The sequence below is a fragment of the Anser brachyrhynchus genome, assembly GCF_964034855.1.
Source record: "Anser brachyrhynchus genome assembly, chromosome: 3".
NCBI lineage: Eukaryota > Metazoa > Chordata > Aves > Anseriformes > Anatidae > Anser > Anser brachyrhynchus.
This window is the reverse complement of record NC_137696.1, coordinates 21,145,270-21,172,949: the sequence shown is the minus strand read 5'-3', so window position 1 is coordinate 21,172,949 and position 27,680 is coordinate 21,145,270. Positions and strand designations below refer to the sequence as shown.

The following is a 27,680-nucleotide window of genomic DNA, read 5'->3' as shown; positions in this document are numbered from 1 at the left end:
TGGCATTAAGCTGAAGGTAAGGGAGGGTCAGAGATGTTATTTCTAATTAACGCAATTATAAGCTAGTGCTAAACCATTCAATACCACGAAGAATCACTGTCATTGATGTGAAGCAAATTTAATTTGCAGTGCTGTGTTGTGGCAACAAGAGGTACGCTTTGGAACACAGACTTTCATACTGTTGCTGTCACAGACTTGAAAGAAAATGTAAGGGGTTTAAAGTGATCATAACAAACACATTTTCTTACACATCACAGTCTACACCTTCAGTGGCCATCAAGAGCTGTTGGACTGGGTCTGTTCTGGTGTAAGTGCAGACCTTACGGTGCTGCATTTTTCTGCTGACTGCAGGGGAGGTGCATATTATACCATCTGGGGATCTGCCTTCAGGTATTGTGGGTCTCATCTACAGAATGTGATCTAAGACACTAAAACTTTGATTACAAGCCCAGATAAAACACATTTACTTTACCTTCTGTGAAGCAAACTGCCATATGCAGGTCTCAAGCTAGCAGATTGGTTTGCTGACACTGTAATACACTCCTCCTATTAGAGAAAGTGAATCCAATCTGTCAAGAATAAGTAACCCAAGAAGAGGCTTGAGCTGCAGCCTCTGCAGCTATTGCATCTCTTTCTGTCCACAGAACTGTGAGCTTTCCTTGTGGAGCCCGTAACTAAGCCCCTTTGTAATGCTGCAGTAACAAAGGAATGCTCGATTCTTATTCGAATTAGGAATGCAGCCACAAATCTGGATCTCCTTAGCATCAGACAATGCGTGGTGGAAAATGAAAAAACATTTCAATGGAAAAACAGTCACTGAAAAGTAACTATTTATCAGCTGGGAATGGGGTTGGAATGTGAGTGCTGAGGAGTCCCCAGAGCATCCTGAATGCCACTGGCACCAGTGACGCTGAAGGGGGGGCAGATGTAAATAATCCATGAGATTGCCCCTGGAGAGAAAACAAGCAGCAGCTATTTGCCTGTGCAGGCAGCAGCTATCCTGCTGCTGAGAGGGGGCCTTCACAGTTTATGTAATTCATATGTGTGTATGTATGATATACAAAATACAGTACTTGGTGTTCTGCAGCTATTGCATCACTTTCAATTTCCAGATCATGCATGGCTGCATATGGGTTATTTTTTATTTTATTTTAAAGTAAATGACTTACAAGCTCTAACTGAGATCTAATGTAATCTGTGAAATTGCTAGTAACAGAGGTTCAGCAGGTCAACTCCTCCTTGGTGACATCTTTACAACGCTGCTTGATGAATGCTGTTCTTTAACTGGGTGTATGTGGCTGTGTAATTGGAAGTTTCTGTTGATGAAATGAAGGGAGGCATCTAGTCTAGTGCCCTTTCTTTAACCCAACAATGCCAGCATAGCTAATAGTAGTAGAAAAAGAAGGCACAAAAGGTAGCAGACAGGCTTTAAATACCACAGGGAAGCAGATCTGGAAAGAAGGGAGGCAGACTGCAGTCACTGCAGTACACATTAACTTCAAGAGCACCTTGACTACTGGACTCCCCCAGTTCCCCTGAAGCAGTGTTTCACCTAATAATCACCTTCCATACCTATCATTACAGCAGAAGAAAAGGGAAAATACCGCTTTGAACCTCAGAACAGCGTTGTTGCATAAGAATTATTGACTTGTGTTTTTATTTATTGTGAGATGTTTAAGATACTGTAAGATAATCCCTGGTCACTGAAATAATTACAGCCAGCACTGTGAGGTGCTGCATCTACTGGTGCTCCAGCTGACTTTTCTTTGTAGGGCGCCGTGTCTTGTACGGCTTTTCTAGTGCTGACAGAAACAGCAGTGCTTGTGAGGCCTTGCTGGGGCCTGCGGCTGAGCTGCCATTTTTGCAGTTGGAGGCGTAAGCAGAGAAATAGTTCATCCGGTAAAGCTCCGCTCGGCTCTTACAGCAGCCAAGCTTGCTCATCAGCAGAAAGAAATCCCTTTGAAACGCTTTGGTGAAAATCGCGTACAGAAACGGGTTTGCGCAGGAGTTGACCGGGTAAAATAAAACCAACAAGATCTTGGAGTTTGTCACTGTGATGAGAGGCACCTTAAAGGCAGCGGAGATGGCAAAGAAGGAAATAGGGGCCATGCAGGTGAAATCCGTGAAGATGAGTATGGCCATTCTCTTGGCAACTTTGGTATCTTTATTGGCAGCTACCAGCTCCGGGTTCTGGACAGCTATGTATATCTTGATGTAACAAGCACAAATGACAATGAAGGCTACAACATTGAGCACCAAGATGAGGAGTATGTAGGCTTGGGAAAGACCCGTTTCGATATCCATGGGCAAACAAATGCTGACCTTCATGTAGCTGCTGACCCCCAGCAGCGGCAGCACCGCAATCAGGATGGAGAATACCCAGCCACCAAGCATGATCGGCACAGCGTGCCGCAGCCGCAGCTTGCGGTCCAGCTGCATGGCGTAGGTGATTGTGTGCCATCTCTCGATGGTGATCACCGTCAGCGTGTAGACGGACAGCTCGCTCGCAAAGACGGTGAAGAAGCCAGCAGTACTGCAGCCGCTGCCGGTTTGCCAGTCTATGGCGTGGTTGTAGTACTGGCCGCTCGTCTGGGCATCGACCGAAGCGATGAGCAGCAAGTAGAGTCCCATGCAAAAGTCAGCAAAGGAGAGGTTGCACATGAGGAAGCGGGGAACCGTGAGCTTGTAATGGCTGGTTATGAGGACGAGGAGCACAGTGAAATTGCCAGCAATGGCGAGGATGTTTATGAACCAGATGAGAACCCTGAGGAAGCTGTACCCCAGGATGTCTTCACAGGGATTAAACGCGTCTGGTTCTGGAGTGCACGTCAGTATCTTAGGCTGACAAAAGTCATACTCAAACTCAAAGCCGGTCATTTCACTATCATCAAACATGTCTGAGTAGCTGTAAGGAAAAGTTTCTTCATCTGCTGCAAGCGCGTACATGTTCTTTTCTGCTGACCACAGCGATGTGTTGTAAGAGTCATCTCTGTAGCTATTAAAATAACAACCCCCCCAAATAGAAGTGAACTGTTTGTTACATGTTGCTCACACTCTTTTATAAAAATACAACAAATGAGTTGTTTTAAAACACTTCCTAGACTTGTTTCTACAGGATATTTACATACAATGAAGCCCTGTAAGGATGCCTTTAGTTTAGGTAGCATATTTGGAGAGCCACAGAAGTCATGGTTACATCCATAGGAATGCTTTCTTATACAATTTACCAGTTTGTAAGTATTTTATCTTGATTGCCCTGTAATTGAGCCATCTTTCTCATGATGCCAGTAGAGTGCAGTTCAAATGATAGGAGCACTTCTATTGATGGACTATAGGCTTGATGCATAAAGCTTTATCAGATAGTTAAAGAACCAAACTAAAATAACATAAGGATATTAGTTCTGCTCCTTTGCCTCTCTTAGGAAATGTACTTACTCAACAAAGTCCTGAGACTATGTATGGCTTTGGAAGTGTTGAGGAATTTGATGACAGTATTATAAACTGAGGATTAGCAGCTCTGCATGGTTAACAAGATAGAGTAGTATGTCAATAGCTAGGAATATATGAAGTCTAGACTGGAAAAATGCCTAACTATAAACATCTTTAGGTGTTTAAAACAGATCTCTAATCTCTAGGTCATCAATAGTGTGGGGATAAGCCTTCCAAAGAAGGTAAATTTTAAAAGTAAGCACCATTCCTTCTGATTCCCAGCCAGAACAGCTATTGATTTCACAACTCCCCAGTCATCCTAACCATGAGTGTTTGGTGGACAAACACTCAGTCTGCAATGTGAGACCTGGAAAGCATCTCCACCGAGAACAACTCTTTGTAAAATTCGTAGGTTTGGGACAACTTAGATTCAAGCTTAAACTTCTGCATCTACTGAAGCCTGTAAGTTAAACTATTTTTCTGGAGCAGGGTCTTAACTGGCAAATGAAGCTGGGCCACTTTTCAACTATTCATGCTGGGTAAATATGTTCCCAATCTTGTTATCCTACCTCTTCTTTCCTTACATGAAAAAATGCTCCATGTCTTGCTTTTACTTGCCTGGCTTAAACTGGAAGAGTGGGAAATATGTTTGAATTTACTTATTAATTAAAAATAATTGTGATTCTCTGAGAGTCCATGTAAACGTGCTGCAGCTGTGGCTTTACAAAGGACTGAACAAAACCCAACAGCAAGTGTAGGAAGACTCACCAATCAGCAAATGAGATACTGTCCAAGGAAATCTCTATCCCCATGGAGCAATCACATTTCAGCTGTATTGGATGTGTTGGCATTTTGTTTTTCAAGACTTTGCAATGATCTGACCCCATGTTAGGGCTAAAGAGAAGTCCCAAGGTCTCCCATTTAGCAGGAGAGGGATGGGTAGTTCCACAGTCAGTAAACTTGTCTATGAAATACTGTTTTTAGTGCTTATTACATCCAACACAGCCAACACAACAGTTTTGATGTTTGCCTTTCTCCCTGTCCCACTGGATGCTGGTCATACAGAACTATGATGATATGGAAAGACACATTTAGAAGAGGTAAACAAATTGCATGGGCTTACCCAAACTTCTAACTCAGGGACTCTTTTTGTACCATGAAAATCTATGGCCCAAATGATGATGTGCAATCTTCTAATTATTCTATAGATAGACAAGAAGTATTAACAATGGCAGCTTTTCTTCGGATCAAACAACCCTACAATTATCTCTGGGACTGAAAAGTCTCCAAGTAGGCCCTTAACTTTGTTAAATATTTAATCAGTGTTTCGATGGCCTTTCAAGAATTTAGAAGAGAAGCTGGAGAGAGTAAAGCCCATGAAATCATGTTTTTTTTTTTTTTTTTTTTTTTTTTTACCCTTTTGAACATCAAAATCACAAATTTTGGTTTAATGATAGTAAAATTACCATTGTGCAACTTGTAAGGGTGACTGAAATGGAAAGAAAAAAACATGCTGTTCTAGAAAAAACACGAGTGGCAGGAGGGGAGGGTCCGAATTTGCTATTTCCAGCTTCTGTATGCAGAGCGGTACTTACAATATTTCCCTAGTTGGTTTCCTCATTGTGCTTTCACACTGTTTGGAGAAGTTGTCAAAAATGGAAAGCAAGGAATTTTGTCTGAAACAAGGATGGAAAAGAAAGGTGAGTTTCAGTCTGGATCTTGGCCTAATTCTCATCTTCCTTGCAATTGATCTTCATAGACATGTAAGGTAAACTGGAATTGGGCTCACACAGTGGAGACATTCATGCAGATCTCTGAAAGCAGGGAGGGGAAGGTCTAAAATGTTGTGACAGTGGGCAATAACTCATTGGGGGTATAAGGGATGGTCTTTCAGCTTGTTTATTGTTTATGATTTACTCCTTGTAGTGAAATAACACGAGCTGTAAGTAACAGAAATGTTTTGCCTTATGATATACTGTATGGCAATGGGCCACTTTCTCCACCAGTACAAACAGCAGCAGTTAGGCTGCTTCTAAAGTGCATCTGCTAAGAAATGCTTGGAAGCTTACTTTGAAAAGAACAAATTGAGAGACCACATACTTGGCAAAATCTCTGGTTTTGAGGCTTTTAAAGTTATGGGCCCAGTACTCTACTGTGTAGCCTTAAGAGAATCAAGCACGTGGAAACTTCCAGAAAGTGTTATATGTAACAAAAGAAATAATGTTTTAAGATACCATTCTTAGTCCAAATGTGATGCTTACAAATAAGTTGCTTTTCCTGCAATTTTTTGAAGATATGTTATAGCCGGTTGTGTTTTCCCCCATTCAGCCCAGAAATCCCAAGAATATTTGGTGTGAGGACTTCATTTGCCTGATGTCTGTGACTTAGGCGGACCTGTTTGCGAGGTCAGATATACTTAAGACCTTGTCACCATGTCTCACTGCTAACACAGTGCAGTCCACAGGTGGTAAAGAATGGGATATGAAGGAACGGGCAGGGGTAGTAAAAATGCATGAGACAGGATGAACGCATATAGAGTTCAGGGCAAGGGAAGGGGTTAGAAGGAGACAGAAACAGGCTGCATTGCACAGTCTTAAGAATACATAACCACAAGAAGAGTCTTCCCTGGTTAAACTGGAAGGTCTCAGTCTCTGTGGTCTCCTGCTGTCAGCAGTAAATAACAAGGAAAACAGAGATGTGCCTCTCATTCCTTTATAGCTGCAGACGACATAGAAAATAATAGCCTGTTGCTTGTATGAGTTTTTCCAGAGGTCAAGGCTGTGCAGATATGTAACACATCAGCAGTCACCTGAACACTTTTGATGCCAGTTAGGAGCACAGCCTAGTTTCCTGATTTGCAGGTTTGAATTTTCAAAGTTGACTTACGAAAACAGTCCCTGAATATAAGAAAGTGACTTCCTAGAGCACCTCTATTTTTATAGAGCATGATGATATGTTACAAGGCCAAGCATCTGAAAATTAATAAACATGAGAAACACAGTTATCTTTGCAACTTTACTTTGGTCCCTTTTCGCATATGTGCAATGGTAATTTTAAAGTCAGAATGAATAAAACATTTTTTGTCCCAGAGTTGCCTCTGCGTACAACACACTGAGAGACTTGCACAGGGACTGAATCAGCATTTGGTAGCGATGGAAACACTTGACTATAGGATCTTTGCTTTATTCTTGCAGAAGCGGAAACCACTTATTAAAATAAGGAGAAAGCATAGCATTACCCCTAATTTTACCCTGAAGATTTGGATTCAGTTCCTGTCCTTGCAACGCAGCCCTGATGTGACCATCTGCAGGTCACGCTAATCAGGCACACCACAAAGGGCTGCTCGGTACGTCTTTACTGCAGACTTCATGTGGGGATAGGTGAGAATCGTGGAATCCTCACGTCTTCAACTCAACTCATTTGGAGTTGCTTTGGCTGACTACAGCCAACTGAGAGTTGATTTCTTTGAAGCAAAAATGCTGAAAATTTAACTCCAGTTGTCTCAAATTGACTGTGCCAAATTAGTGGATGGGAAATGCTCTCTGTGCCACAGTTTCCAGCAGTGAAGTAGGGAGAACCATGCTGTCTACTGTCATCTGAAAGGCCCGGTACTAAGCTGAGTGTAGCTTCTTTCTGCTGGCTTGTGTCAGGTCCTTATTTCAGTGAGAAACTGAAAGCTTGCCTTTTCTACAAGATCATCTTGGTACCTGCATTAAATAAACTGCATAGCTAAAGGCTGCAGGTTTTTTTTTCTTTTTTCTTTTTTTAGGACAAAGTGCTCTTGATGGTAGTGTATCTTCCAACTGCCAGAAGGCTTTTTTTTACTGAGGTATCAAGAAAAATACAAGCTTTCAGCAGACTTAGAGTAATGTCCCTGCTGGCAGATCATGGATGAAACATATTTCTCCAATAACAGGAGTAGAAATGCCTCTCCTGGACTTAGGGATCTGCTGTTTGGAGTGAGGCCTTGCTACATTCCACAGCTTCCTTGCCTCTGGAGCAAGGATAATCCAACCCTGCCAGCTATACAAAGCAGGACTGCCATTTTGGAGTTTCTGAAGTCCTGCAGAACAGTGTGCTATTTGGACTTACTTTTCTGTCCTCAGGTTTCGAAAAGCGCAGCAGTGGCTGGGATATGTTAGAACAGCTTCCAGAAGACTGCTGAACTTATCCAGAGTTGGCAGCCTCTTCAGTGAGTATGATGATGTTGCATTTAGGACCTGAATGGCCTCGAGCCCGTAACTAGGCAGGGACTCCAGTGCCGTTGAAGAAATATCCCTACAAAACAGAGAGCACTCTTGTTTCTTTTCATACAGATAAAAGCGCCACCAAAGTGTGAAGATAGATAGCAGTGACTCAGTTTTTTCATGAAGGCCTACATCCACAAAGCCACCCAATATCCATCTCAGAGATGTAGGGTGTGATACGGCAGTGTGTTTCCCTGCAACCCAGCAGTCCCCGACAGGCATGAGGCTGGCTTTATCCTGCTGGAAATCAAAACCTACCATGTCAGGCCTTGTTCTAGATGTTTTAATTAAATGGTTAATAACCAAAACACACAAAAGAGTCTCCCATTCTTGCGAAGACAAACGTCAGTAGTTTGGCTTAGAGTAACTTCAGAGGGGCTGCTTGCTTGCATGAGAAAACGCCTGTTACATGACTGAACACTGTCAGAGTAAGGCCATTAAACAGGGAAAAAAAGCTACAATTACGTGAGTGATGCTAGTAAAGCTCTGAACTGCAAGTCACCAATAAGAGGAATGCAATGGCATATGTGGAGAGAGCTATTTACAGAGCCACCTGTTGGGTGTTATTGCATGTTGCTTCAGCCAGTGCAGCCCTCTAGTATGTACTCGACTAATAAAGCATGAGAAGGATATGTTTTATTCAGCACTGGCTTATAGCATGTGATCAACTCATTCACTTTTATAACCAAATTCTAAAATAATACATTGTAAAAACATTCACATCCTACCAAAATAGAAGTTACTTAGTAATGTCAGGATAGACACACAGAGAGAGGATCAGTAGGATCTGACACAAATATAACTAAAGCCACCCAAATCCCTATGGGGCAGAGGCCAAGGCTAAAACCGTCTGATAAGTGTTTGTTGTGGTGCTGACTGAGTCTTCTGCCCTGCAATTTCATGCTGTCTTATTGATATGTTTCCATTTTACACACAGAGGGTATCAGATCAAGTATGTAGTCCACTTAGCAAAGCACAGTTAATGGGGGACATCTACGCAACTAGATAAAAGAGGGGTTTGATGCTTACAGGACATCTGGCCCCGTGGCCCCTCTCAGGGCATCGTTGTGTATCCGTTTGAGGTTTCTGTTGTCCTTCAGAATTCTGTGGAATGAAACATCAAGTCTTTACATCTGTATTTTGAAATAACTTCTATTGCCATTATTTCTTCTCATCTATTTCCTCTCAATCCTTCCTCCTGTCACAGTGGTGGTTGTGCATTCGTATACCTCCAACCTTCCCTCCACTGATGCCATCAGACTGTTACCGTCTACACTTAATTCTGATCATTTCCAATTTCTTCTGACTTAAACCAGGAACAGCCATTCTGGTTCCTTCACTGCAGCAGCAGTGTACAAAAATACAACAAAAAAATTGCCAAAACCATGAGGCTAGTCCCAGGGTGTGTGCAACTGATTTTAAAACTACTGACATTTCCAGGTGTAAGATGCAGCTTCCTGAGTCTGGTCTACAGGTTCAAGCTTTCCACTGCTGCTGCTAAATTTAGGAATTTATTAAATTTTACTTAAAAAAATAAGAGTTTTTCTCATAAAAACTGCAGCTTTCTAAGGGATAGTGTTTCAGGAAAAGCAGTAAATGGCACAGGATTGACAACTGAGTCTCAATGACACTGATATATTGACTTTTCTAATGGGTATCATGAAATTTAAGACAGGCAGTTAAGATGAATGAAGAGCTTGTGACTGCATTTGAGCTATTATCTAATAATCTACTAATCTACTATTATCTAAAATAGTAAGGTTTAGTTGAACTTCTAAGGTTCAGCTAGACAAAGAGTTAGACAATCTTGTCTAGGCCCTGCTTTTACTATGAAAGGTTGGACAAGATGATCTCCGAGGTCCCTTCCAACTTGGGTTCTTGTACAATTCTATGGCTCTTTAAATTGCCGAGGAGGGGAAACATACTCACAGTTGATTCAGCTTGGTCCCATTGAAGGCATGGCTGTGGATATCTTCAAATCCATTTTTATACAGTTTGCTGAAGATTAAGAAAAATGTGTAAGGAAAAATATTTGGGAAAAGATGAGATTATGTTATTGTACTACGGATTTCAAAACTTAACACTGTATTCATTTTAAGGATTACAGGGTCTGGTTTATAAAGAATATAGGTAACTATGGCATGACTGCCATTAGCTCTGAAATTAACATAAAATTGAAGCTTAAGTTCCCTACGTGCCTTCCTGTTCAGGTGTTTAAGAGCAAGGAGCATGGTGCCCACCTTGGAATGAGACCCAGAATCAAGACATTATTCCAGGTAAACCCTTGGCACAAAGACAACAACCTACAGGCAGAAGACCTGGATTTTGTGGTTTAAGTAGGTAAAGATGCAAAGCTGCAAGAGTCAGAGAAGTGTCAGACGGAAAGCTCATGTAAAGCCCAGAGGGTACTGCTGGATTGCGGATCCTCTATGGACAGACCAATCTTCCAGCAGCCCAAGTGAGAGCTTTGCAGAGAAACAGGGGTGGGTGATGCATCATCCAGCAGTCAGCGAGTTACCCGAAGTAGTGCTGCCAGACCAGAACAGTGCTGTGGAAACCTCACTGTTCTCTGCACTGCACAGGGACACTTGCTGCCAGCCCTGGGTTTTTGATTCCCACTCCGGGGCCAGGTACCAAATGGCTGGACCCTGCTGTACCTAAAATCTGGCTACTTTCCTTCATTAGGAGATCTAATCTGTGGGTCTGTTTTCACAGAGAAAAAGCCATTTGTGATATTAACTTATTTTTTCAGTATCATTTGTATAAAATAATTTGTATGTTTTTTTTTTCTTTAATATTAAGTCCTAATACAAAATGTGGTGCTGTTTATAGAGGATCCTTTATCTCTACAAAAGTTTTCTTGTTCTTTTTTCAACTTGTTTTCGGAAGAGCAGAAACTAGGGCTATGAACCTGCTCCCAAGAAAAGCTGCAAGTGTAGAGCGTGCCTGGCTACATTTGATGTGAGGAGTCTGTCTTGGCATGATGCTGAAATTAGTGATTTCCTTAAAAAACACAACCATGTGTAGTATTGATTCCGTGTCCTCATGAAACACTAACAGTTGGAAAGCCTACATTAGCTATTTGTAATGCAAAGTATTACTGCAAGCTAAATGTACACACTCACAGATAACTTGTGCTTCACTAGACCATGCTGCAACAATTGGAATTATTTCAGCTAATTGCAGTTAATTACAAGGGGTGGAGTTAAAGTGTAGATCTACAATTAGAAAGCTGCTGATAAGGTAATACTTTTCTTCTCCTATCACAAAAGAACAAGAGAAAAATGATTGTTAGCTCTTTCCTGGCTGTGAGGTAGACTCTCTTCCATTTAATACAGTTTAGGGTTGCAGTAAAAAAAAAAAAAGAAGCATCTTTCTCCATCTCTAGCATGTTTGTTTTCTTGTACCATTAACAGAATCATCATTTTGCTGGAGTTATTTTGTGAACTTGCTAACAGGAAAACGGCCCATAAGATAAAATGATGCCCTCAACTAAGCCATTGCTCATCTCTAACATCAGGTAGTAGTTAGTTGTCTTCGGTCACATTTATGCTTAGTTCTTCTAACACTTTCTGAAGGTATTGGTCAATACATCACATTTGTGTTTAAATTACTGTTGTGCTGGCACATCAGCCTGATGAAGGGCTTAAGCCAGCCAGCTGCAGTACTTGCTCATGCAAGCTCCAGCTCATTTGCAGCAACAAATATTCATGGAGAATTGTGCAGGTGTTTTGGAGCACACCCATGTCACAAGACACGGCTCCACATTTGGATTTATGCTGTGTTTTAAATATCACTCTGGTCTGCAAAGGTTGGTGTTATTTGCTTCCAGACTGGTGTTTGTGCTACAAGGTGAAGGAGGCAGCCTGCTGCTGCTCTCTATTGCTCTGCTGGGCCTTCCTCAGCCCTGAATTTCAGCCACATCCTGCTGAAAAGTAGTACAGTCCGTGATTTGGGCTATTTCTACATTTATTGTGGAAGTTTTTGTGAGGACGGGGTACTGCAAAATCCCTACATGGCTCCTGCTGTGCTGGCAGATGACTTTTCTCCTTGGCTTTCAGCGGCTCTTTGCCTTCCTTGGACGGAGCATCTCAGCATTAAACTCACCTGTCTTGCAGGCAGCTGTAGCACTGAATCCAGTTTGCTAAAAGGAAAGTCTTGGTGTGAAGACAATACAGACATACGGGGCTTAATTTCAAGATTCTTATAAAGCGGAGTTACTCTCTTATAAAGCGGAGTTACTCTCCTCAAACAGCTGTATTATCCTCACGGAAGGAACTGGATCTAACATTGTTTTACTCACAGTGTCAGTGATTCATTGTTCATCCCCTGGAAAGCATTTTGCGGTATGGTTGTCATACGCAAGTTATCACAGAGCTCCCTTTGAGAGGAAAAAAAAAAGTTATTTGTCAGTGATACAGGAACGAGATGGAAAGACTCACAGCTGGGCTAGGGTGGGTCTTCACTTACAAGATAAAATGAGCTTCTGATGAGAAGATCTGTGTCAGATCTGGAAATTCTCTTATTCCAGTGTTACAAATGCTCCTAGAGAAAAGCATGATTTACAGGGGAAAAGGTTACCAGGCCAAAATGCAAGGAGAAGCCAATCCTGCAGGTATGAGCTTAACAATGCATTAAAATATGAGTGGCAAATATCGTAATTTTTAATTAGGCTCCAACTGTGTTTTTAAGATCTGTAAAAACTGTGTGTAGCATTCTCAGGCAGTATCCTGGAGAAGCAGCATAGACCTCTTGACATTAAGTGCAAGGAAGAGATTTTAGTTACCCCTTTTGTGTGGTGTCATCTCTAAATGAAAACTTTGCTTTACAAATACACTTAGCAGAACTAATTGGCAGACTTCATGGTTGTTTTGTCTGTTACTGCTATACCTTGTGTTCGTTTCACTAATTATTTTATTACATTTATTTAACCTCACTATTAGTTAACTGCACATTAAAACTATTGTATATGATGTACGAACTTGTGGTGTATCATAAGGCATGAAAAATTTATTTTTTTTCCTTAAACTGCCTTCTGTGGTTTGTCCATTCCTTCACAAAAAAAAAAAAAAAGAAGAACTCAAGCAGAAAAGAAACAGAATGCTTTCTTACAAGTATTTTAGCCTTGGAAGGTTTCTGAATGCTCCGTCCTCAATGTGCAGCAGATTTTTCGTGTTCAGAATTAATCTGTAATGAGGGAAATATATGTCAGTGTTGTATTGTTACACACCTGGAGGGACTTGAATTTCGTTAGCAATTGGCCTTGTCAGAATCTGACACGTGCAGACTGTGACAGAAGATTCTCATGCTTCAAACAGACTTTCTAGAAATATGCTACAAGTACGTTTTGAAGCAGTATTGATAACAAAATCAGGTTATAACTGTTAGGTAGCCAGAAAAAGATAATGTCTCCTTCAGGATTCAAACACTGTCTTGTTAGTCTCCTGTAGCTCCTTAATGGTCTTACTTAACTTTCTTGTTTTGGCAGCCAAGTAAATGACAAGCTATCCATACCTTGTAGGTGAATGCACGAGGTCAGATCTTTCATTTCTTAACTATACCTATTGATACTAGTGGAAATTAGACACAGTAAGAGGTGGACAAATCTGTTTCTGTTGCTCATGTGAGCAAGTAATTTGCTTCAATGGAATTCACATATAAGCGGAAAAAAAACACACAAATTTGTCCTCACTCAGCTGCACCATTTTAAAGCCACTCGCTGATCATGCTGTGGCAAAAAGGCAGTAATGAGATATTGAATCAAATGTATAGTTTCCAATGTCACTAAATATTTTGGAGCACTCTCCTAACCATTGCTTTAACTCACACGCTCTCTCAGATGCCTCTGCTAGGGACATCAAGCTTAAAATCAGTACATGTTCCATTTGAGTAATATTTCTGAGCTCAAAGGAAGAGCTGCATGCTAAGCAGACATATTTAAATACTGTAGGGCTTTGAAAACTGCATCTTCAAAAAGAAAGTGTTTTTCTCTTCTGTTGTTTTCTTGAATGATTTCTCCACTTAGAAAGCTTGACACTGCTGGTAGAAGTAGACACAGCGCTCCCATCCTGTCATTGTGTTCACTGAAAGCAACAGGACTTCATACACACGGATCAGTTTGCATGATCTAGATCTCCAAGGCTAGACCTTACAGACTGCTCACTATTTTATATGGTACTTTGGAGGGAAACATTTGTCATCATAGACCTCATCCAACATCAGCTGAAGGAACATAGGAAGATTTGGTCCAGGGATACTTTTCTGTAGACTGTTTACTCCTTGATGATACTAAATCACAACATAGCTGCCTTTTTTTCACAGAGACTTACATTTCAGACAAAGCAGGAAGGCTGTCAAATGCGCTTGATTCTATTCTCTCTAGGGAGTCACTCTGAGAGATTTCACTGTAATGAAAAAGGCAGACACAAAGCAATACATTAACAGAAGAGATACCAGAAATAAGTTTCCACTTTGTATTTGCTTCTTTTATATATGGTTATTTGCCCCCCTCCCCCCCCCCCCCCCCCCCCCCCCGCATACCCCAATTCTTGTTTTGCAGCAATTGCCATGCCTCACCTCCAAAATCCTAGGCAGCAGGGTCTGAGAGAGAGAAGCATTATTCTGTCTTGGCAAAAGGTTATGCCAACCATTTGGAATAAGAATCTACAGAGCAACCAATCTCCATTTCCTCAGCAAATTGTAGGTAAGGTAGTGACTGAGGGCTGAACTAATGCGAACACAGTAGTCAGCCCAAGCCTGTAAGCCTTTCGCTCCTACCATTGGTTCCACTTAGTGAATTTATTTGCATGGACAAAGATGTAGATAACGTTCACAGAGCTTCATAGACTGCTATTAAATCAGGATCATGGTCATCTAATCCACAGATGTAGAGACACACATACATGAATATGCATTCAGTGCACTTTATGAATAATTTTTGGATTTAAGTGCCATTTTCATTACATACATGGAAATTGAATGCAAGTGCCTCTTTTCCATCATTACACAGACCAACATGACTGTTTTTGTAGGCATTATACAATTTTGACATACCAATGCCCCTGTTCCATACATGTAGTTAAGAATAACCAATGTTGGATACAGGGAAAATAAATCCACTTCTTTGATGCTTGCCGAATGCCTGCTAGATTAAGATTCATCTATATTATATATAAATAAATATATATTATTGTGTATATATATAATATATACAATATATTATGTATTTAATATCGTAGAATCATAGAAAAATTAAGGTTGGAAAAGATCTTCAAGATTGTCTGATCCAACCATTCCCCTACCACCAGTGTCACCCACTACACCATGTCCCTAAGCACCATGTCCAACCTTTCCTTGAACACCCCCAGGGACGGTGACTCCACCACTTCCCTGGGCAACCTGTCCCAATGCCTGACCACTCTTTCTAAGAAGGAATGTGTCCTAATTAACTGTTGAAGAGTAGTGCTCTTTGTCCAGTTCTTTAATTGTTGAAGAGTAGGGGCATGATGTTTCCATTTTTCCACTCACCACAGACATCACCTGACTGCCAGGACTTTTCAGCTATGGTGGAGAGAGGCTTGGGAACTCCATCAGCCAGTTCCCTCAGGACCCTGGTATTCATGTCATCAGGTCCCACAGACTTGTACCTGTTTAGATTCATCAGGTGGTCTCGAATGTGCTCTTCACTTACAGGGGGTGGGACTTTGATACTCCAGCCTCCATCTAATGGGTTCAGGGAAATGAAAGACTTGGGAAGCCCGTCTACCAGTGCAGACGGAAGCAAAGAAGTTGCTGAGTACCTAAGCCTTCTCCATGTCCATCGTTACCAATTACTCAGATATAGAAACTCACTTTTAATATAAGAAATTAGCCACCTATAATCGCTTACACGCTACTATTTTCACCCCTTGGTCTATTTTAACAAATGCTAACGGCACATGGTGGCCCTTGGGGACTCCTCCTGTCACCCCAATGCAGCAGCCCGAAGGAAGCTGGGTCCTCTCTTGTGCTCTTCCTCGAGGCTCTGTGCAGAAGGGCTGCCACCTCTCGCACAAGGGCTAGCGGATGGGAAAGAAGCACTCACACAACCCCTGAGAATCGGCAAAGGTTCTTTATTGACGGGTGTTTGGTGGCTCCAAGCAAGCCTCAGCAAGGCTGAGGCTCCAAGCAAACCTCAGCAAGCCTCTGTGATGCCCAACATGACTGGCCCGAAGGCAGCTGTGCTGGGAGCAGCCTGGAAGATGCCCTCACGTGGAGGAAGGAGGAGGGTTGGGGTGCTGAGGGCCCCTTTTCTGGGGCTGGCTCCCGCAGGCCATTTGGATTGCCAGAGAGAAAGGCTGCCCCATGCAATCCTGCCTCAACCCATTTTTCTTCAGATCACCAAGGGTTAGAATCTCTTGTTAACAAAAGAAATTACATGTACTGGATTATTTCATGTATTGTTTACAGATGTTGTGAATTTTCCTCTGGTTCTATTAATATTCTCAACTTCAACTATGTAAGCATCTGCAAATTTCATCACAAAGATGTTTTCCTTTCCTTTGCGTTAGGAGGCTACTCAAATTCAGCTCTAATGCTGTTTCTTTCCAGTACTATATTCTGCATATATATTCTATGTATTAATTATATGTTAAATATATAATTATTATATATTATATAACTATATATTAAATACATAATTAATATATTCTATATATATATATTCATCTGCATATGTGGGAGAAAGGTCTTCAAAATGTTTTTTCTTGACAGAACTGACTGGTATGGCACATAAACTAAACCTAAGATTATACTCTGTCAACAACAACAAAAAATATTTTCTAAACAACTGAAACACGTCTGTAAAATCAGATTCATTATTATCACAGACCTGAAAACTATCTTATTTGAATTGCAATTATAAGAAAACAGTTCTTATTGATGTTGCTATAAAAACCCTTAGACCATTTTTTTCCATTTGTAGTAGAAAAGGGGAATGTATACAAGAAATCATATATTAAGTATGTATATATTTTTTACAGAAATATTAATGATTTTTTTTCCATAATCAGAATTCAGTGAGATTGATATTTTTGATAGTGCAATGGTTATTCATGAATGAAGATGGATGTAAAACAAGAGGCCTGGTGAGCACCTGATCCTAAGAGACGCAGGGGCTTAGCTCATGGACTGGGAGGGATCAGTGACTACTTGTAATACTTAAAACAAAAAAATTTTTCAAGTTCAGGGTCTGAATCATAAAACCCCAGATCCCATGCTCCTTCCATGAGATCTGTCCTACTTGCCACTGGCTTCCCGTTTACATATGTCTGAGAGAGTTATAGCAGTGATAATAATTTATCATCTGATTTGCAGTTGGTGATGAGTTGCCGAATAGATGATTTAGAGATTTGTAATTTAAAAATATGCACTTTTCAAAGTAACACTAAATCTCAATAAAATTATGAAGTGTTCTATAGCTTTACATCAGACAAATACATTGATTTCTATGCTGTTTATTTGGAGAGATGTATTAAAAGGACACAAAGAAATCAATTAAATTCTCTTATGGAACAAAAAATGTCAGTGAACAAAACATTCTTTATGAAGAATGGGTTATGCATACAGCTTGGGAAAATTTAGCATCAAATCATAAAGGTAGGAGAACCTTTTTAGATTTAAGTTGATCTCCCATCTAAAAATGGTAAGGTCTCATTAATCGTTCAGATGTAAGTGAATGCAAGAATACAGTGCCATTAGATTGTACTGTAATATTTCATTGTAGTTGAATAGATAGGGACATAGTTTAGTTTGTTTTCTACTTGCTAGAGTTACAGAAACACAGGAATTTATAATTTGGCCAAAATTGTTTAACCAATGAGCACTAAAAGCTAAACCAGACCAACTGAGTCTATTTAGGTGTTTGCATTACCCTCATCCTTCTAGTCTGCCTTCAGGAATGCACCATGAAAGGGTTTCCTATTTTCTCTGTTTCCTGGATAACAGATTATGTAAATCTAACGTATATTTTAATAGCTGATAAACTATGTGCTTTTTATAGGTGAAGATAATTCTAAAAAGCACACCTAGAATAGAAAGCACCATTACCTGTGCTTCTGCTTTTAGATTCTGGGGGAGTTCATTCCCCTGTTCTGGATTGCACTGGTGTGGCGTCGGCTGTCCTTCAGTGAACACCCCATGCAGATAAATAAAAAAATAATAAGTAATGGAGACCCAAACCTGCCATCTTTTGGTTGCAATAATGACAGAAATAAGGGTGAGACTAGTCAGCCGAGCCTTCTGCTTGGAGTCCTTGATATAAAACAGATACAAAGCCAAGGGAGGGGAAGCATCATGTGCAAAGTTACAGTGCTTGTAAACTGTAACTGCTAAGAAGAGGATCAGTCCTACTGATTCCCTGCCTCGCTTACCTCGCAGTGCGTAACGGCAAAAAAAATCTTATTTGAGTATTTCATAAATGTATAATCACAGAATACCATAGCTATCATTGCAGCACTAACATTTTATGACAGAAATCTCCTCTACAAATCAAAAGTGCCTATCATCAGTTATCAAACTGAATCCAGTTCTCTCTGACATGATTAATGCTTCATTATGTGATGTTAAACAACTGTTAAAAAGCATACCTTTTCAAATAACCTTTTACATACTGCTGATAGGAAATTATTGGCCTATAAAAATAGCTTATTCTTACCCTGCAGTTTTTTTCACCAAAAGTGGTTTTTAGCAACACATTTTTACATTATTGTAAAAAGACATTATTTGTGATGGAGGTTTATGACAGAACTTCTAGCAAGACATTAAGGAAAAGTCAATGGAAAATGTTGTGAACTTACATGATGAAGGCATCTCTAAGTCCTTCAAATGCATGTGATGGGATTACTTTTACAGGTAGATGAGTAAACGATCTGAAAAAAAAAAAAAAGAAAAGAGGGAGGAAAGGATTGTAAGGCATGGGGTTTCCTTGTTTACAGACTGTACACTGTGCATAGAAACAGTAAAGCTTCAAGTCACTTTATTTTGCCTACAGTTCTTTGTACCTCTAGGGCTTGATCCCTTTACCATTGATTTCAGTTAAACAAATTTGAGGGCTATTGTGTCAGTTCCTTAACAGCATAAATTTGAGATTTGGCTTGGTCAAATTATGATAATAATCATAAACTTTTAGAAAAAAAATATAGCCTTATGAAAATGGGCTTCTATATTCACAGTCAAATGAAGCTAGAGGCCATCTGGAGCTATTTCCTCAGAAAAATGTGGCTTTAATGTAAAGCTTCCTCTGTGAAACAGTGTTTGTTTGCATTCTTTGGACCATGCTTTTCTCTCCATAATACTGCTGTAACGTTGTGGTGTGGCATCATGAATTCATCGGAAAGCCTCTGGCTATGTGCAAGTGCTAGAAAAGATCCAAATTGGGCCTGATGTGTTTTATGTATTTATTTTAAATTGCAGCACTATGATTTGCTGATTGAAAGCAAGTGTGCACTTTCCTTTTTAAATTTTTTAATTACTCTCACTGAGATGTTAATGACGCTGTGGGAGGTAGATTTGTATTTTACCATCCTACTCCACATCTGAATTGTAGTCCTTTTAGCAGCCAATTTATACCACCATGACCGCACTCTCCCTGGTAATAGCAATAGGAAAATATTTAACATATTTCAAGACACTATCTCTGTGCAGATACTTGCTCTCTTTTGCTTTTTAATTACAGATATCTAGTCAGAGACATTTGTTTCCCATCCTTAAAAACACCCTGTCAAGGTTTTTTGACTGAACTGTTTCTGTGCTTCTCAAAAAAAAAAAAAATTCCTAATTTTGTTGTCATAATCCTTTATATGAAGACAGTTAAAAATGTTTAAGAACTTAAAGTTCACTATAGTGCCAGGCTGTCACACACATTTGTGTCTTGGGATTACCAATCTAGATGTACTCCGGAGACTGGCACCAATTCCTTGCTATAGTCCAATATGATCTTTGGCAAATCATTTAGTTTTCTTACACCATGATTCCCTGTCAGTAAACTGGGAATAACAATGCTTCCCTACCATATAGCAATGTTGTAAGAATATGTATGTTTTTGACCCCACTGGGACTGGGCCATACTGGTCTCTGTAGACATATGCTGGCAGGTTGTGTTGTGTGTGTGCAGGAGCTGTGCTTAAATCAGAATTGAAGCTAAGTCGTATGTCTTGAGAAATGTATTTGTCCCTTGAGGGACAGAAGTGTGCAGAGAATCCTGCAGCAGGGATCGATAGGCTGAGCCAACAGGAAAACACCTTTGGGAAGAAGTAAAAAGTAGAAGCTGAGAAATTGCTCGTCTGTAGCCTTGGCAGCAAGAACCTCTTTATAGCTGTACCATCAGCTAGAGCTGCTTGGAAAACAAAACATACCTTTTTGTGAGTGTCCACACATACAAAAAAAGCAAAAACCCCTACAGTGCCTGTCCCCCTGCCTGCAGAAAATCTTTGGCACCAGTGTTCCTCGCTTAGCTACCTCAGCTATGGAATTCAATTTAAGTGGGATAAACCAGCACTTTAGCTGTAACTTTAACTGTAGTTAAACTGCACGACAGCACTTAATCCATTCTGTATTTTAACATAAATATATATATATTTTAAATTCTTGTGAGTTCACCTTGATAGCTGAAACCGTGAACTCAACTGCATTGACATTACCTCATCCCATTGACGGTCTCACAAAACAGCTAGAACAAAGGAAGAAGGCAATTCATAATCAGATATCTCTTAATCTTCAAAATACTGGTGTAGCACAGAGATAGTTCCACGTCAGTAAAGGTATCCTAAATTCACCAAAAAGGTGTAAGATGTTTTCACTCTCTTCTTAACTGCTTTACCTTTGTAGCTTGCATCTCAAACCCTGCCTGTGTTAAAGGGAAATATATGATGTCTCTTTCTAAACTCTATAAACATTTTGAAGATCCGTTAGCTGCTCACCAAAATCCGGACTGTGTACATGCATTTAGGCTAATAGAGTTTTGACTGTTTGGTGCACGTTTAATTCTTTCTGAAGCCCAGAATAAAGCAAGGCCTTATCTCCTATGCTGAAGTCTCTGCTATTGAACATGACTGATGTTTTTGATAGCACACAGTGCAACCCAGGCAGGTACTGGCAGGAATTAAATATTGATTTCTTTCTGATAGCACTCAGATTGTGATACTCAGATGTGACCAGTTATTTGTCTCTCCGAGCTGGGAAGCTTTTGACAGAAAGAAAGAACAAAGTGGGTTTTACAAAGCTTTTATATGTCTAACTTTCCCATGCTACTAGCCGACTTCCATAGCCTTTGAAAGGAGGGCTGCGTCCATTTTTAATACAACTTATGAACACCAGTTTGAAAGAGTGTTGTTAAAGGATGAACTTTTGTACTTTTAAGAAAAATTGGTATGTTTCTTTTGTAGTTAATACACAACAATTCATGGATACTCACTTCTTGCATTCAGTGGCTGACAATACTGCAACTTCAGATAATCAACAGGCATTTCATCCTTGGGACTTTCATCCAGTCAATGTGTACAAAAGGGAGTGGGGAGACAGCCAACCATTTAGGCATTGAGCAGTGCCTAGCATGTCTGTAAATCAACCTGGGTTTTCTAGGCAGTAAGGTTTGAAATTGCCAGGCTGAATTCATGTAAGACTGTCAAATGACATTGGGAGTTACAGGAATTGTGCATAGATTGACCAAATCCTTTTCTTGCTTGGTACCTAAAATACCATCCAGCATTTGTTTCCTGTGTTGTTGTTCTGAAATCATAAATTTAGAGCGGATTTTTCATAAGGATGGTTACCTTCTTGTTAATAGGAATACCAGGACCAGTAGGGATGATGAGAGGCATACGAAGAGCAAACCACCTGTTTCCCCTGCTGTAAACATGTAGAGGTACCACTGAAGAGCTCTTTGGAAAATTCTTGTGGAGTGGTCTGTTCCAAAGATACCCTGGTATAAACCCACTGTCATACTTTTTTATTAATTCTGGGATATAACAGAATCAACTCGACTCTGCAATTTTCATCTGCTAAAAGATAAACTTCTACTCCAGCACTACCACATAGACTCAAGCTCCAAGAGAAGCTTTGGGAGGTCTAGGTGCCCAAACACCACACGACCACCTGCAGTTCTCTTGAAGAGGATTCAAAGCCCAACTCACTCACACTGCTGAAGAAAATCCCTGCATTACGGGCACTGGCCTTTGGAAAAGAGTGCTTAGCTGCACATCAAAAATAAATAAATAAATACATAAAGAGCACAGGCTTTCATTGCAATAGGTATGAATGTTACTGCAGCTGGGTTGGCAGATATATGGTTGCATCACTGTTTTGTAGGATTACCCAGAATTGTAATGCCACAAAGGTAGATTCTTGCTAAGAGTGGCAAACATTTTATTCTGTGGTGTCCTTGAACTTAGAAGAATTGAGAGTATTGACTGATTGAAAATAAGACTGAAAGCCCACCATTTTCCCAGGATTTTTATCAGATTCTGGGGGCAATGTAAAGCATTGACATTGATTTTTAAAGCCCTGTAGATTGGGCAATATCCACCTGAAATGGGAACTATGAGCTGGATGTACCACATGAACAGTCAAAGAGTACTCTTATCCATGTTGTGATGTGTGACACATTATCTCCTACCAAACACATTTTGTTCCTGATACTGAATTCCACTGTTGATCCTTAAAAAGCCAAGTATGTCCACAGTGAAGACATGGTAGAACTGCCTACTTACTCAGCTTTTGCCCCAAAACTTTGGATTAAGTGCCTGATAATAACCATGTGCCACTCGCTCTAATGCAGCAGCCCTGCATGCAGGGGAACACAGTCCGGCAAAGCAAGGTGAACTTCACTATGAAACAAGGTTTCCAAAGGGGCAGAAAGGTATTCGGTATCCAATGCCCATTAACGTACAGCTGGGGTTGGGTGCCTGGCCATTTAGACTTTCTTAAACAAGCAAAAGGATGTAGATGCACCATGAAGCTTCAAATGAAGAAAAGGTATGTTTTGTTTCAGTGGTGTATTAAAGGTTATTTTTCTGCTGAGACTAAGCAGACACATAGCTGCTATAGCCAACATGGCATACAGAGGTGTCTGGATAATGGAGTTTCTCTAGTGTTTGCCTAATGCCCAAATTAAAAACATGAGCTTGAGAAAAATATGATAAATTCAGAAACACATAAAACACGTAATTCTGCAACCTTTCGGAACTCTAATCGTTTTAAAAATCTTTCAGTGATAATATGACATGGCAGGTCTGGTAAATAAAACCTGTTGAAATTTCCCTACAAGATATATGCTTGAGCTGTAAAAAAAATATTGAAAGTACATTTGAAAGCAGATTGTTACAGCATCAGGGCTTGAATTACTTGGGTATAGTGGCGTTATATACTGGCGTTTATTTTCTTGACTGACCGTAGTAGCAAGTAGGACTTCTCTGAGGTCTAGTTTCTGTGGTACAGTGGCACCAAAGTACGAACATGGGCACCCCAGGCACTGTGCTGGAACAACAGGGATCAGCATTTTTTTTCCAAAATTATTGCAAGCACTTGCAAGCACTATTCTTGGAACTAGATGATCTTTAAGGTCCCTCACAACCCAAACCATTCCTGATTCTATGATATACCATGACTACTCTGGTGCACCCAGGTACAAATGTGACTATGAGGGAATAAAAGTAACTTCCTCTTGCTTTGTCTCTCATATACAGAGCTGGGCAGGGGAAGAAGAGAGCTAAGGACATACTGGTATAGTATGGAAAGACAGAGTTAGGAAAATGACAAAGTTGGAAAAGACATGCCACAAAAAAGCAAGAGAGGGAAAAACAACAACCAAGTGGATAAGAAAATACTAGTATGAAAATCAAAGTAAGAGGTGAAAGTAAAGTAAAGGAGGTGGAATAATAACTAAAAAAAAGAGCCAGAATACATGTACACATGTATGGTTAGAGACTGAATTTATTTAATTTTTTTAAATTGTTTTGTAATTGTATGATAAACTGTATGCTATTAAAAAAAAAAGTAAAAAAAAATCAAAGTAATGGAAATTCAGTAGTGTATTTCCAGGTTCAGTATAAATTAGGTTGGATGTGGCCTGAAGTGGGATGTGGAAGCAGAAGCCACAGCAGCTGGAGAGCTTAAAGGCAGAGATGATAAAATACGTAATGGTGCTCATTGTGTGCTGGGCTGCTGCTGGCACAGCGTAGTCTTTCAGGAGAGCTGTTGGCCACACCTAAGTGAGGTGACCATTTGCCCCCGATTTCTCCCGTTATATTTGTGATGTCACATCCATCCTACTGACAGTGGGTGGCATGGGAGTGACTTTTGCTTGGTGTCTCACTCCTGGCATAGGCAGCAGGAGGGATTTACATCGCACTGAGTTTTGCTTTCTAGCTGGGGTCCCATTAACTTACTAAGCAGTGAGTGTTTGGTCTGTGGGAGTGTTAAACTGTGGGGTGGGGATTTTAACTCAGAGGGGAGGGGTGCCCTATGACAGTGTGTCCCATTTGACGTTCTTGCACTTCTGGAGCAGATTCAGCAGGAGGACATGCAGCCGATGGCTGGGATCCGGCCCTTTTGCCAGACCCTTCTGGACATAAAGGGCATTTCCAGGAGCTAGACACGTTTGCAAATGCAGACTGAAAGAGAGAGGATTTTTTTTTTTTTTATGTCTGAATATAATATTTCTTTCAGAGGAGCACTGAGCAGAATTGTGGTTGAACTCTTATCTGACTGTACAGTTGGCTTCTGCAGCCAGCCTAATAGTTATACTCTGCAAACAATTGCAAAGTTGTTATACTAAAGGTTAAAGGGAAAAATTCTTCCATTATCTTTGTCTATCATCCACCCTGTTGATCCGAGTGAAATATAACTGAAAGTGGCCATAGACCTGTTACCTGTCTTAACCTGGATCACTGAGGTGGGGATGTGGTTTCTTGTTGGAGTGACAGATAGAAAAAAAAAAGAGTAAATCAAAAAAAAAGAAAGAGAAAAATCACACACATTTAGAGCTTTTGATAACCTCTCTGGGCTGTGATGTGACTACAGACAGATGTGCAGCATACTAATGAATGCACTAAAGCCCTGCAAAAACTGCCCTCCTCATCTGCTTCTGCTGCAGCTGGGATCCTGGATGTGACTGATCCCTTGCCCACTCCGTGTGTGCTACAAATGCCATGAAAGCAATGTACTTGTTGCAAGAGGTATGGAGAATTTCTCCAGCACCCATGGGCTCTGCTTACTCTGACACCAGAGTAACGCAGCGAAATGGGTTGGAAACAAACTCAGGACAGAGATGTTTCTAAAAACTGACTTTGGAGGAACGATTCACATGGCTCTAAAGTAACAAAAATTAGTATTTCTTGCGCATATCAATTCTCAAGCTAGGGAGAAAGGAAAGAGAAGATCAGGGACAGCATCATCCCTGGGGAATTTCAAGAACATATGAAATTTACAAACAAATCAGATGAAAATGTAAAACAATGGCTTTGTTTCCAAAAGGGGCACAATAAGAAAAATCCAACCAAGGAATCCTAGAAACAGCAAATATCTTATCTGTTGTTCCTCTAATCCCGTATTTTGACGCCACGATTGTTTAGATAAGTGCCGCAATTGGGCTCGTAAACTGTACAACAATGCTCAAATACTTACAAATATCATGTATTTGGTCTGCTCTGCTAGATTGTGAGCTCGGAGCATGGTGCCGGAGCGGGGCGAGGGGGTCCCTGTGACTCCCTTCTGTTACAATTCTGCCCTAATTCCCAGGGGTGCGTTAGGCAGAAAGATGCTACGGACCTCTTCACAGAGAGCCCAAGAGCTGTCAGAGCTCACGGCAGCTTTTTGACTGCTAGGGCTGAGAACAGATTAGCCACTGACTTGTCCGTGAGTCGGACTTCAGAAAGTTGCAACACGCGCTGATGGTGTGTTGGATCGCAGAAGCGAGTGCCGCTAGGGTTTTGCTGCTGTACCACAGAGGCCTTTGAATTGCACAAGCTTTGAGAGAAGAGGCTGCGAGAAGACAGGCAGATTTGTGAAGAAAAAAAAAAAAGAAAAAGAAAAAAAAAAGGAAAAAAAAAGAAAAAGACAAAGAAGACAGAACGGAAGGAAGGTTTAAGAGCAGATTTCATCCTTTTAATCCAGTTCCTTTAAAGTTCTTCTGGCTGGTTTTGGAACACGCAAGCCAGCTTTTGCCATAGGAGGAGGATAAATACAGCAAGTTCAGACAACTGCACCGCCACTGCACCTTTTGCAGGCTGCCCAAAGACCCGCACCGCCCCGGACGCAGACCCCCGGCTCCCCTCCAGCCTTCAGACCCCGCGGGTTAGCCCCAAACCCGAGGCGAGGCGGTGCGGGGCGAGCCCCCCCTGCGCGCACCCCGCGGTACTTACGCGCGGGCGGGCGCGGGGCGCGCCCCGGGCGGCGGCGGGGGGCAGCGCAGGGCGGCCTGGCTGCAGGCGCAGCGGTGCGGGCAGCGGCCCCCCGCCGCTCCGGGCGGCAGCAGCAGCAGCAGCAGCAGGAGCAGCGGGGGCAGCAGTGGGGGCACCATGCCGGCCGCACCGTGCCCGCTCCGCGCCTCGCTCTGCCCGCAGCCCGCGGCCGCCGGACCCCCCCCCCCCCGAGCCTCCCGTCCCCGCCCCGGGGCGGGCTCGCAGCCCGGGGGCGAGCGGCGTGAGGGGGATGCTTCGGGGTGCGGGTGCCCGGTGGGAGCTCGCTTCGGGTTGGAGTCCGTAGCGGGGTCTTCCCGGACAGCTCCCGCTCGGCTGCGGTGCCCGGGACCCCCGTTTGTCAGGGTGTGAGCTGCTCCGAAAGTTGGTGTCCGAAAAACACGGTGCTCTCCCCTTAGCCGGGTGAATGGTTGGTGTGCAGATACAGCAGCCTCGTTAGTGGGTGGCAGTGAGTGGGGTACCAGCGTCTCTGGAAACACTCTTATGACTCCATGCACAGTTGCTGTATCACTGATAAAGGTTTGTAATTTGCCCGTCGAGTGATCAAAGAGAGGTATTTCAGGGTGCGTGACTTGGTGCTTTGTGATCACTTACACACTCTGAGTGGATGAAGTAATCGTGCCCAGGACTAGGTATCTCTGCAAAGGTCTGTTCATTTGTAATAATAATTATTTTCACCTAATTATCACTATTGCTGTTGTTATTTTTTACTGCTGCTATAGCTTGTAGAAGCTATAGCGAGAAATCAGGACCCTATTCATGGCAAGTGATGGAGAAACTCACAAAACATGACAATTGCTCCCCAGAGAAGGACTTGCAAACCAAGTAGAAGGGTCTGGGAACATCATCAAAAGCTCCCTTATCTAGGGGTGCCTTCAAGGAAAGGTCAACGAATAAAGGAGGGAATAACCAGCATGACATGGGTTTTGCCTGAGACGATTCTTTGAATTGTTGCTTTGTAATCACGGAATCGGATAACAAAGACTTCTAGAGGTTCTGGCATTTGGGCTCAAAATGTGAGACAGAAAGTGGGGCATGTGAGACGTGCAAGGTCCTGGGTATCCCCGTATTCTCAGTGGGGGCTGGGGGCAGGATATGGTTAGCAAGCACTGAGCAGCTCCCCTGGACTTGCCCCAACATCATCTCCTGTGTTCACCTGGGCTGGGAAATAGAACCAAACTTTAGGTGGCAGGGTAGGGTGACAAAGCCCAGCTCTGCTGTTCCTCTTGAGAGTGCCACCATCCGCTCAACCTTTTCTTCTTCGGAGTCACCTACTCCATTTTAGTTGATAGTGATACCTGGTTTATTCTGACCTTACGATGGTTAAGAAGTGCACTCCATCACTTCACTCTGCCGTGCTTGGAATACTCTTTTTCTCCACCACTGCAGCAGAGTTATTCTGGCAGATGGTCTACCTAATTCCAGCTAGCACGTGCCTTTATATTGACCTGTCCTACTTCCCCCACCTCCCCGTCACCTTTGAAATCCAGGGAAGTGGCGGAGTTATGAAAGCAGGGGACTGACTGAGTTGAGTAAGGACCTGCACATGTGA

The 27,680-nt window shown here is 41.7% G+C and overlaps 1 protein-coding gene across 2 annotated transcripts; it reads right to left on the bottom strand.

Moving 5' to 3' along the window:
- Nucleotides 1-102: 102 nt before the first annotated feature.
- LOC308191997 (lutropin-choriogonadotropic hormone receptor) lies at nucleotides 103-26,281 on the bottom strand. 2 transcript variants are annotated; one of them, XM_080585017.1, is made up of 11 exons: nucleotides 26,072-26,281; nucleotides 18,512-18,583; nucleotides 14,006-14,080; nucleotides 12,789-12,863; nucleotides 12,147-12,221; nucleotides 11,980-12,057; nucleotides 11,692-11,820; nucleotides 9,606-9,674; nucleotides 8,706-8,780; nucleotides 7,522-7,707; nucleotides 103-2,995 (listed from the first exon to the last, which is right to left on the bottom strand). In XM_080585017.1, the coding sequence occupies exons 1-11, from the start codon at nucleotides 26,227-26,229 to the stop codon at nucleotides 1,741-1,743; spliced, it is 2,247 nt and encodes a 748-aa protein (XP_080441143.1). In that variant the 5' UTR covers nucleotides 26,230-26,281; the 3' UTR covers nucleotides 103-1,740. The 2 variants fall into 2 exon arrangements, with proteins under 2 accessions (XP_080441143.1, XP_080441144.1); XM_080585018.1 differs by lacking the exon at nucleotides 11,692-11,820 and adding an exon at nucleotides 5,025-5,105 and having other exon boundaries at nucleotides 26,072-26,276.
- Between the last annotated feature and the right edge of the window lie 1,399 nt (nucleotides 26,282-27,680).